The sequence below is a fragment of the Neodiprion lecontei genome, chromosome 7 (genome assembly GCF_021901455.1).
Source record: "Neodiprion lecontei isolate iyNeoLeco1 chromosome 7, iyNeoLeco1.1, whole genome shotgun sequence".
Taxonomy (NCBI): Eukaryota; Metazoa; Arthropoda; class Insecta; order Hymenoptera; family Diprionidae; genus Neodiprion; species Neodiprion lecontei.
Genome location: NC_060266.1, coordinates 25,930,544 through 25,942,937, shown reverse-complemented (window position 1 = coordinate 25,942,937; position 12,394 = coordinate 25,930,544). Strand labels below are relative to the sequence as shown.

Sequence of the window (12,394 nt, the reverse complement as noted above, 5' to 3'; positions counted from 1 at the left end):
TCATATAATGTGAATTCATTGCCTTTTCTGAATCCCTGTGAATTTTGTTAGAATTTTCGGCGATGTTGAATAATTCCGTTTTCCAAAATTTTCTAACGTTCTATTTATGAAACCGTTCGTTTCATGCCTCTTTAAAACTTCTTCAGTGCAATGTATAACCATTCACGCAAGCCTATCCGAAAATTCAGAACTTTTGATCCATTTTTCAAAATTAAAAAAATTTCGTGACTGATTTATTCAAAATCATCGAAAATTGGTATAAAAAATTCATAGGTATTCAGAAGAATCAATGAACTAATTTTATATAAAATGAAACAAATTTCACTTGGGATTTGTTTGTTGAACAAATTTTTGTTTCAAAGAATTTATCAACGACTTTTGGCACCATCATTATTATTCCAAACGAATCATCTTATCAACTTGGCTATGATTGATTTTTTTCAGACATTTATTTCATCGCCAAGTGATCAATATCCTCACGGAGACTCACTTTTCGTTGGGAATATACATCCGATAATACCTTAAAAGTTTGCCCCGTCAATACTGCAAAAATTGAGCCAGAATCAAAATTCGAAGAAGCCAAATCGCTCACATTTTCAAATATCTCCGAATGCGGATCAACACGGTAACGAAGATGGAAAAAAATGACTCGTCAACGACGGGTGATAATCGAAGCGGGTAAAGTGTGTATTATTGTTGTGGAAAACAGAGTTATAACTATGCCAAGCAGTTACGATCGTTTCAAGACGTGTCAATATTGAGATCGAAAAGGTCAGGTCGAAGCATCGACGAGATCACGAGCGGACTACAAGCAGTGAAGCGTACGAAAGTAAATGATTATAACAACGTTTACAAAATTAATCCTTAGCGTGAATGCAAATAGACAGAGAAATTGCCGAATGTAAAGTCTCTTTTGAAAAAAGCCGACCCTACGCTTACGAATGTGGATAAGGATGTGTTGGCTATACGTTACATTCTCAACCAAAAGTCAGTCTCGTCGACGATATTGAATACTTTGTGACAAGACGAACGTCGGAACATATTCAACCACAATAAAGAAGATAAGAACATTAAATTTGAATAACAATAATGCCTGAAAGCTGTCGATAAATTGTTTACACGAAACATTGTTCAACAAATTTTCAGGGTAATGTTCTCATTATTCTGAAATTGCCGTTAGCGAAAGTTAAAAATTTTTAAATATCAAGGAAAAATCGTGAATTTTGGATACAATTTCGTAAAATTGTTGTACATTACAAGTAAAATGTTTCCGGGGTATTGAACGAACAGTTTCGCAACTACAGCCTACACAAATTTTCGAACACGGAAATATCGATATAATGAGAGAAAGCTTTAAAAATTCATGTAAATTCAGAAAAATCAACGAATTCATTTCACATGACAAAAAAATACATTCCTTAAAAATTTGTTGAACAATATTTTGCTTAAACAATTTATTGATAACTTCTGGGCGTTACTATAATTACTATAATTCGAGACTCACTTTTGGTTAATAATGTATAGCCAGTACATTCTTAAGGAAAAAAAAGACACTTGCCAATGAAAGTAAACACAGGCACTCGTGAATCTGTGATTTCGGAAGAAAAAAACGTGACAAGAAAATTTTCAGCGACGTTGTGATTAAGCACACGAATACTACCCTCCTCGTTTATCGCGACAAGTCATTGCCGCTTTCAGGGAAACCGGAGACCGTTACATTTAGTTTCAACAACAAAACAAGAAAATTCGATTGTCTAGTTAACAAGTCGGCAGGTCAGGATCCTTCGCTTATCGGTAGCGAATGACTTCGATATATTCGATTCATGCCTTCTTGAATTATGTAGTAGTAACTTTTTTAAAAGAAATAAGGTATATGTATATGAATGTACTGGAAGTTCGCAATTCAATTGATGAAAATAACTCAAATATCAAGACACGTTTCAGTCCAGAGCCTGCAGGTTGGATGTACGTTCAATAAAGGCGTGTTGAAATTATGTATGAACGAAAAAAAAAAAAAAAAGTCAAACCAGTCTCGTTAAACGCGACACACGCCGCTCCGTGTGCACCTTAATCAAATATCTAAAATATAATAGGAAGATTTGAGTCAGTAACGGCGATCGTGTGGAATAAATCGAGGTAAGAGAATGGTTGGCTCTCATATTACCGATTATGAAAAGTAACGGCGATATTCGCCATAAAGTGGTAAAAATTATAAGTTTGTTAGTTTTATTGAGGGTAAGTTTCTTATTAAGTAGTAGGTGATATTTAATGATAAGACTAACAGCTTCAGAGCGTATTTTGTTAACGTGCGCTGCAAAAGTAATTATCATATTTAAATGTAGTTCAAAATATTTGGAATCCTTTTGCCAGGAAACATATAATAGTATTATTTTCAATTTTAGCTCGTTCAGTCCGAGTTTCACGGCGATTAAAGAGATGGGACGAAATGGTAAAAATCAGTTAGCTCGGAAACTTCTCTTGGATCATTTTTATAGACGTCAGTTCGTCAATCCACAAAGTATCAAAAGATTTTTCTACTGAATTATGGTGAATTTCGTAAATTTTTTTGTCAGTGATCTCATCTCTTCCGGCAGTAGCATTATTTCTCAATTTTCTCAAGAGATTTCTTTTGCAGTAGCAAATGCATTTACTTGATCATCGTCAATTTCACAATTTTTACGAAACCTGTTACTATTTACTGATCTAGTAACTATCTTATTGCGAGACTCAGGACCTAAGTTCGTATTTGCACGACGTACGGAGACAAAGTGATCCTTAGTCTTAGAGTATACAAAATATTATTCCCAATAATTGGTGGGGGAATACTTTCAATTGGTCCGTTATATTTCTCTTTTGCTAGTTTCTACATTGAGTTTTTCACATTATTGAAAATGCGATTCCAAAAAGTGTGCCTGGCATTGGATTCACCCGTAACTAATACACGAGAAAATGGCCGAAATATTTTAGGAGAGTCAATGTCTGAAAACTTGTTTAAAGGTTGAACGTGAATTGGTAGAACGGTAATTTTTAAGCTGTCAAATTGTATTTGTACCGCAAGAACTTCGGTAGGCGCATAATCAGAGAAATGCATTAGATATTGTCCAATAGACTCTACGACAAATAAGTATAGCATCTCCACGTCCGGCGCTATATTCGTTTCAGGTCTACATATAAATTTTTTACACGCCTGGATTCTCGGCTTATGGTAATAATATTTCACGTCTAACCTCGTCTCAGATAGTCCAACAATATCAAAATCATACGTTACATATTTTCAGAAATTGATATCTTACACTCAATCAGGTTACATAAAATCCAATCATTCGATACTAATTAGAATCAATTAAAACCCCGTTCATGCGAAAATAACTTTACTTTAATTTTTCACAATCGGTAACCGTAAACGGTGATTTCATTGTCACCTAATCACTATATTGATTTTCCAAAGTAGTCAGGATGTGGTTATAGACAAGTTCTTTAGCATTGATTCCCCACAGAAAATCAAGATGGTTCCACTTGCCGTCCAGGATCCGGTACTTCTCAACCGGGTTACCAAGTTCAGAGTACAATTTTTCAACATCCTAAAAAAACAAAAATACCATTCTAGACCTGTTATGAACTTGTGATGTTGGTGAGCGGAGTTTTAGAAAGATAATTGGATTATTAAATTTTATTTTTTAGAAAAATTATGGTCATTTGCGAGAAAGAGAGAAGAACATCAAGTTGTCTCACTGATACAGCAGCCATCCAGTCGTTATCACTGTAGAGCAAGTGAACGGGTGCGCTAATCCTGCCAAGATTATAATTCGGTGGTGTGATCTTATGATAGTGATGCAAGTTGAGCACTGGGCCATAATCGTACTGTCTGAACTTTCTAAACATAATTTCTTGACCGTAGTGAACCAGTTGACGAGTTGACGCACCAGCTGGAGTATGTTTGAATATGACCGGTAGCATTGTCTGCAGAATAAGTGTCTCAAATCAGTGAAATGAGTCGCTATTTGGACTAGCTCTGAGTCACACGTGTTTGAATCAACTCACGGTGTTCAGTTGAGCTTTGTTGAATCCGCACATGAGGAAGAGTACATTACTGCACAGAAACTGAGTGAGAGCGTCGTCGTGGCAAAATTTCGAACCAACCAAGGCGATTAAATCGCTCTTAGGCAGGAACTCATACTCGCCGAAAAGATCGAAAATTGCCTGAGGAAATATACGCCGACATAATTGAATCCTGAGTGTAATAGAAACGTGGAATTAGCAGCGAGGAAGATCTCTACTCACCTCCAAAGTATTCACAAGAGTGGATGTCAGTCTCAACAAAGGACTCTTCAGATTGCCCATGTAAGCAACTGGCGCCAAAGAGAACATGACGTTAATTTTGTCATTGTACTCGGGTTTCGCGGATGCCATAACGTAGAACGAAGTCGTGCCTTGACTATGGCCTACGTATATCAGTTTCCTCTGCCCTGTGTTGGTCAGAGTGTAGTCGATCATGGCGGGGAGATCGTAGTAGCCGATTTGGTGCCATTCAAAGTCCCAGAACTCTTTACCGGCGAAATCGGTGATGGTTGTGTGATTTTTCGAGTATGTATTTCCCCTCGCGTTGCCCATCCACACGTCGTATCCAGCATCTGCTAGGATGTAAGCTGAAGAAAACAAACTACACATTTTTCATCTAACATTTGAATTGGAAAGTGTATTGAAAAATACGCAATACACTCGTGTATCATCTAAACTAGATGATACCAGTTTCTCAGGTATTCGAACTATTCAAACAGATAGAGGACTTGATTTACTTGCCGACTCCGCAATCTTACGAAACTTTGTTTCAAAAATACACAACTGTTTTTCAAATTTTCTAAACCTATGGTGCGGGGGTAATTTATTTGCAAACTTTGCACAAATTGTTCCGGATCCACCAACTATCCGGGTGCTAGAACCATACGGATACCTACTCTATTCGGATATCCGAATTACCCTTATACTCGAACCATTTGCGGGTACTCGAAGTATCTTGATTTCAAATTTCACAACTGCGGACGGATCCGAGTAATTCGAATATTCGAATACCCGAATAGTTCGGATTGGCATGTAAGCACTAACCTAAACCCTTTCCAGGGCCCATGACAACCCAGTCGGCAGAACTACTCAGGAGGCCATGCATCAGGAAAACAGCGCTCTTGTTGGTAGCTGCAGGGCTTGTGGGAGTTGCGGGGATTCGGTGCATTTGGAGGATGTAACCATCGTACGTCGTCACGTGATGAGTCTCGACCATGTATCCGTGACGAGCAATCATCGCGGGCTTAAATGTTGAAAACATTCGATGTCTGTATTAGGCCGCAACTAAAAATTTGCAAGTTTGTCAAAGATCTTTGAAAAACAAAGCGCTAAGAAACGTATACTTACAACTGTTGCGCCAACTTCGCCGGCAGCAGTGAAAAGGTTCTGGACCATTTCTTGGGTCCATACTGTTGCATGGATTTCTGCAACGGCAGATCCAATCAACACCTTGACAAGCAAAAGCAGAAATATCATCGCTGCTGAGGATTACTGCAGTGCTGGAGCCTCCGATGTAGGCGGCCTGCTTATATACCGATCGAAGATGATTCATCTCCGCATTGGATTCTGCATATTTTTTTTCTGTCTAATTGTATTCGGCAGCTCAAGGTGATTACATTATAAAAATTATAAAAATAAGGAGGACTTTTCCGCATATGATTCTGCATGTTCTCCTCTGTCTAAATGTACGGGGCAGCCTGAGGCAATAACAGGATAAATATCATAAAAATAAACAGGTAAAAGATTTCTGTGAAACCAGGATATTATAATTCTAGCGACGGTGCGAATGATGTATTAAAATCGAAGTGTTTGGGGAAAAATGCACGAAACGAAATTATAAACGTAAAACGAGAACTAAGAATTCGGGGCTCATCAATTCGATTATAAAAATTCAGGTAGGGCTGAGATCGGTCAAGAATGTAAGCAGGGGGTTCTGTGATGCACGAAAAACTCGATCGAAGAAGCATATGGAAAACGGAAAATTTATAAATAACGTAAATTTCTTCGTGATTTGGATAAATTGATTGAAATATTAGATGACGATCGTCAAAAATTTAATTCTCCATAAGCCTTAAATTTCATTCGGTATCAAGTTTTTATGAAATTTTGAAAAATTAACCGACTTACAATGATTTTCGTGGAGATGGTTTTGAATGTTTCGCTGTGCGCTCGTATAAAGTTATGAAGGAAAAAAATCTCAATCAAATAACTTGCATATTTGTATTCTCCGTGAGCAAAAACTGTATAAATCACAAGCGATACTAAGCGTACTCTAAAATTTATATTAAATATGAATACGAAAAGTGTAAATTTCGTTACTTTTTCTTCTTTCGCGTTTTTCTCGATACTGTATTTTTCAAAACGGTGTGTTTCGAATTTTAAAATCTGTTCTTCCGGTCGATTTGAAATTGGGACAAATTCTTAGTTTTCATGTTTTCCATAACATGACCGGATAATTTAAAAAAAAATTCATAAAATCATTACCAACAGATGACCGAGGTCGTCTCTTTTCGTCGGAAATCGAACTTATTTTTACCGGGTCAGAATTTTTCCAATGTTGAAATTTTTTATAGTAATCGTTCATTGAGTAGTCTTATTGCTTTTCTAAAAGTACGTATTTGGTTTCCATTTCAGTGTCACATAACCGTAACGACTATAACGAATATCTTTTTTGCACGAACAACAAGACCATTTCCAACAGACATTTTTTGGTAAAAAATGAGACTAAAACGTCATGACAACATTTAATAACCGTGGGTGAAAATCTGACCTTGTCCTTTGAAAACTTGCGTAAAAAAAAGGTTAAAATCCACGTGTTTATTGAATCAAATCCTTATACTAGTGCCTTATATCTTATACGGTGACCATATTTTTTTGCAATGGCATCAAAATTCATCATACCTATAGTTGTTAATGATTTCAGTGAATTTTTTGTGCATTTCATCTACATGGATCATCATATCGTCAGAAAAGTTGAGGGAAAAATTATTTGATCATATATTTTCTTTTTCATATAAAAAAAAGTTCAAGTTGAATAAAACAAGTCGAAACAAGCAGGTTTGGGCTGATTATGAACCTTTGAACTTTTCGTATTCACACTCGATTCGAGATGTAATAATAATATGGCTGTATGATTTAGCAAGTTTCATTGTTCATATAAAAACTTATGATAATTCCAACCATACCAATGATACTGTGCATAAACTAATTGAGGATATTTTGGCTATACATTCTCAATCAAAAGTGAGTCTCGTCGACTACATCGAATACTTTATGATGAGATAAAAATCGGAAAATATTCAGCTAGAATAAAGACGGTTTAAAGAGCATTAAATTTCATTCATTATAACGCCCAATAGTTATCAATAAATTGCTAAAAAGTTTGGTTACCTGAAACAGGTAAAAGATTTTGATAGCTGAAACAGACAAAAGGGATGATTAACTGAAACACACAAAAGGTTTGGTTAGCTGAAACAGGGAAAAGTTATAATTAACTTGTTGAATTTTCATATGATAGAAGTAAATATACTCAGTTATATTCGTTTGCTAGAAAGAATATTTAATATAATAAACAGGAGTATACATACACCTCGCACTTGGCGGTTACGACATATAAGTGACGACAGCTACTTCACTTGTACAGTACTGTCCGGCTTCGCGAAATGTAAGCGTGTACGTATCAATTTTTTGTTTCTTTTGTTTTTACAACACAATAAAACGTCATCTACGCAGTTTACTAGATACAGGGCACTCTCTCCTTTTCCGTGTACATACAGGCAAGGGTAGATATTATTTTTCTCAAATCCGAGTCTAGTTACAAATTCATCAAACCAATTAAACCAGTCTCTCGGACTTTCGCTTAAACCGCGCGTACATCGACTTTACTAATTTGCATACTCGATCTGTTCCATCCTCATGACCTTGTGGTTGACGAACGTATACTTCCGCGTTCACTTTGCGGTTCAAGAACGCTGTCTCTACGTCCATCTGTTCAATTATTAACCCGTTTTGACAACAAAAGAATAAGAAAAATTTTAAAGTTCCACTACTTGCCACGGGTGAGTATATGTCGTCAATCACATTTTTCTTCCGGAAACCTCTAATTACCAATCTAGCTTTATGTTTGCCATTTGACTTTATTGTGTACACTCATTTAATATCTAATACGTGTTTATCTTTACCTCGATTGGTTGGAATCCAAGTATCGTTTTTATCTAGGCAATCAATTTCCTTGTCCATAGCCTTTATCCAATTTTCACAATCTTTACTATCGATCGCTTCTTCATACGAATTAGGGGTGTCTATTTTACAGAAGTTAGCGTAAATGTTATTACCATCAGTTTCAGGATATCTTACAGGACTCCTTTTATTACGTGAGGGTTTTCTAATAGGTACCTCTAGATTTATATTCTTATTTTCATTTGTATTATTTTGGTCAATTTTACTTTCCTCTTTTCCAATCGAACCTTCCCCCTTTTTGATCAACTCATTCTGCTCATTTTCATCCAAACTTTTGAAACTGTCATCTGACATATTATTTTCACAATTATCAATTTTATCAGTAATTTCTACACCTGTTTCGGACTCATCGATTTCCAAATCATTTTCTTTTACCTCGTTATTTTTATTCGAGTTTTCAGTGTCTACCGTATCATCAAGACTTATATGTATATTTAACTCCCTTTTCGATAAATTCTACATGCCTAGCAACTATTACTTTGCCATTGATTAGCATTCTATAACCTTCGACTCTATTATTTCTATGATTGAACGAAAAGTTGTGAACTTATTGAATCAAAAATAAACTTTTTACCTGAAATTATTTGAATAAATGTTTTGCTCGAGTGAAGAATCAATATTTGTCGGTAAGCTTGTATAAAAGAGCATTCCCTGAAACAAAAAACAAGACAATCAATAAAAAAAAAAATACTTTTGTGCACCTTAGGTATATTTTATAGATACTTACGACAGGATTCATCACTATCACTATACACTCCGCGATTTTTATTCCTTTGAACTGGCCGTCGCGTCGACTTGAAAATCGCGCGCTTTCTCTCAGAACCAAAAAGTATCAAGTCAACGCGCAATAAGCGCGGTCAATTCCCGTGATTAATCAACGCGCAAAGAGGCGCAGCCGATTAACCTGTCAAAAAACCTTAAATATCTAGGACTTGTCGCAAAATTCTCTGGAAATACAATCCGCATCTGCGTCTCTTTGAATCCGACACATTGCGATGCGAATTGTTCTTCCGAGATGCGAGTCAAATCCGGGAGGGAGGTTGGAAGGCATGCATTATTGTGTGGCGTGACGGTCGGCGGTCCTCTTCGACGCGAAGTCTTCGAGCTCAGCATCTCTCCCCATCTAGCGTACCACGGAACGCGATAGATGGTCCAGAGATGCGTTTTGCCCATTCAGACGATCACAGAGATCAATTGATTGAAATAATTGTCGATGATGACCAAATAATTGAATTGAACAACGACTGAGAAATGATTGTAAAGTGAAAAGAAATAGGTCATTGAATTTCGATAAAATTTAAAAGCTCACTAATAGTTTGGAGACTCTGATATCGAGTCTTTCACGTGTCTCTTCAGGTAAATCAATGTGATCGTTTGACGCTGTGAATTACAAAATTTGATGACATCGCGGTACATCGCGACCTTCCTACCCCTGCCTGATACCCGACGGAACCACCCAACGGAAATGTTGAAAGGAGATTCACACGCACATCCACACTAAACCCCGCGACGGATCCCAAAACGACCACCTACCTATCCGATTACCTATATTCGCTCTAAACGATTTTCCATTCTTTCCAACACACATCATTCTTCACCATTTGCGCCGTGGTGCACCATGACTTACTTTTTCATTGTTCACCTGTAGGGAGCAAAATGTTTTTGTACCGTAGTCAGCGAAAGTACTGTTTTAGTGATTCCTGACTGACTATCGGTACATAAACCTTTTGTAAGATGGATTAAAAACATCCTGTATGCTGATCAGCATTTTTCTAAGCGAGCTAAGCCTGTAGTTGTTCGATAGTTGCCGAGTATTAAAACATTGAAAATGATTCAAGATGTATCATGCAAGTTGATTACGTTACGTTCTGCCAGACTTTGAATGTTATCGATTAAACAATACTTGAAATATGTTTGAACCTCAGGTTTATCAACCACCTAAACGACATCATTGGAAAATTTAAACATAAGTAGGTAGGTAATTATGTCTGTAGTTAAGCACAATTTGTTTTCGCGATTATCGAATAGGTGATGGCAACCTGTCGCGATGCTCATTCCACTCTCAGCAACGTGCATAATTTCTAACTCTGAGCGACCATGGTAAAATAGGTCAACTGCAACCAAGAAAGAAAGAGAAAACAAATAATCCAACTTCAAGTCAAGCACCGTTGAGATCGCGAATGAGCCTATCCATGCAGCTAAAAAATCGAAGATTTGTGTAACAATTGTTACCGCCACGCCACGTGATGAAGGAGTCCCAGGGAAATACCCGTAACCTAACACATGCAAACTCACCAACGTTGCTGAGTAATGGAGAAGTTACTCGGATGTCTCTGCTTAACTCTGAAAAAAAGAAAGAGGAAGCTCGAATTAAATTGGCAAACTGAATTTTCAGCTCTCGAATAAATTATTGTTGTTGTCTATTTCCATATTTATTCGCCACGTGTTATGCAATGACAAAAATTAGATTTCAAACGTACCATACTGAATTACCAAACAATAATTAAAATAAGTTTTCTTACCTCCTCCGGGTTGCTCCACACTTTACATGTAGTTGTAGTAGTTCTCGTAGCATCTCAGGTTGCACGATGGTTGGACACACTTTTCACACTGCAATAAGAACATAATAAAATATTAGTCGCACAACGTACTTGGATCAGATTTCATGTCACTACAGATTGTCTGTGTCAAAATAAGTTACTTGCATGATATTTGAGTGATTTCTGATTTATTTGTAAATGAACTGCAGAAATTAATACTAAAGGGCTAATAAAACAAGCACAGATAATGAATAAATACCTAAACTTAGTGAATAGCTGAAATCAGTTACGAACAAAAGGGGCATGGTGGTTAAAAATCATATCGAATATGTACCTTTTGGTTTTATTCACTGCATAGCGGGTGGTTTGATTTTTAGTTTCTTGGCAGAGATCGATTGATTGGGTTATGTCATTCGGATCATCGCTAAATGCAGTCTATAGTGCTGCAATGTAGTGTACCCCTGTAAACAAGTAAGAAATAACAACATTTTATTAGGATTTATTTTGCAAAATTAATATATAAGACGTTGAAAAAATTACTATTCTTTTTTTTTAATACAATGAAGAACTGAATACGAATCCATTTCAAAGAACTGCAAAAATTTCTCAAACTGAAAATAGCCCAAAAGTATAATCAAGAATGATTTCAAATGTCTACCTGTTTTCTACTCTTTCACAAAGTTGCGACCTGTGCAGTTTCTACATTTTGTTTTTCAACATTGTATTGCCGGGGTCACTTGATGCGGATACTCGCTAACCTTGATCATTTTTGCAGTACTTCAATTCTGTAATCATGTAAAACAACAACATTTTGTTAATATCTAATGTAATTCAACAACCATATACTCAATGTTTAAACATATGCAATTTTAGTTTTACGTTAAGCTTTGAAAAATCTGATCAATCACATAAACAAGTAAGAAAAGATTGGAAATGTTTCATACCTGTTGTTTATATGCACTAAATTCATCAGTTTCGCTACCGAGTGACGTCTTCCAAGATTTATTGACAGGACCTTTCAATATAGGTAACCATTAACGCCAATCAACGTTGTTGCAGTTTATTTCTGCAATCAGGGGAGATAACACAATATTTTGTTAGTACTCAAGGTAACTTAGATAACGACTAATTGTCTAAAACATAATACGTACGAGGAATCAATAACAGTTGACGATGTAGATTCACTCGAAATTTCGGAACGATTACTAAGGCCGTGGTGCGTTAACTTTTGTTACACGGGAATAAAGGATTATGAAATCGAGGATTTCTCTACCGAACGATCCCCAAAAACAGAATCGGTAACAAATGCAACCGCTTACAGTTTCTTGTTACGTACGAAACAACGCCAAACTTAATATCATTTCACAAACAGTGTTTACGTGAGGGACGCGATCCGCGAACCGAAATCAGAGACTCAACTCGCACGAAGGTCACCTTCCGCAAGGCCCGTTTTATCAGAATATTAGAAAGATGACCACAACGGAAGATTATCGGCGCATTTTCTGATCACAAAACGCGTCTGACAAGTCAAAAAATCTGCCCGAGAGCAATTCCAA

General features: G+C 36.6%; 1 protein-coding gene and 1 long non-coding RNA gene across 2 annotated transcripts; both read right to left on the bottom strand.

Moving 5' to 3' along the window:
• Positions 1–2,772: 2,772 nt before the first annotated feature.
• On the bottom strand, positions 2,773–5,799 carry LOC107224907 (lipase 3-like). The gene is made up of 6 exons (XM_015665154.2): positions 5,407–5,799; positions 5,104–5,302; positions 4,282–4,646; positions 4,042–4,200; positions 3,733–3,960; positions 2,773–3,581 (listed from the first exon to the last, which is right to left on the bottom strand). The coding sequence occupies exons 1-6, from the start codon at positions 5,533–5,535 to the stop codon at positions 3,423–3,425; spliced, it is 1,239 nt and encodes a 412-aa protein (XP_015520640.2). The 5' UTR covers positions 5,536–5,799; the 3' UTR covers positions 2,773–3,422.
• A 4,721-nt stretch (positions 5,800–10,520) lies between these two features.
• LOC124295273 lies at positions 10,521–11,241 on the bottom strand. Its single transcript, XR_006905169.1, has 3 exons — positions 11,173–11,241; positions 10,821–10,908; positions 10,521–10,641 (listed from the first exon to the last, which is right to left on the bottom strand). It is a non-coding gene; the product is annotated as an uncharacterized LOC124295273 (long non-coding RNA).
• Positions 11,242–12,394: the final 1,153 nt, after the last annotated feature.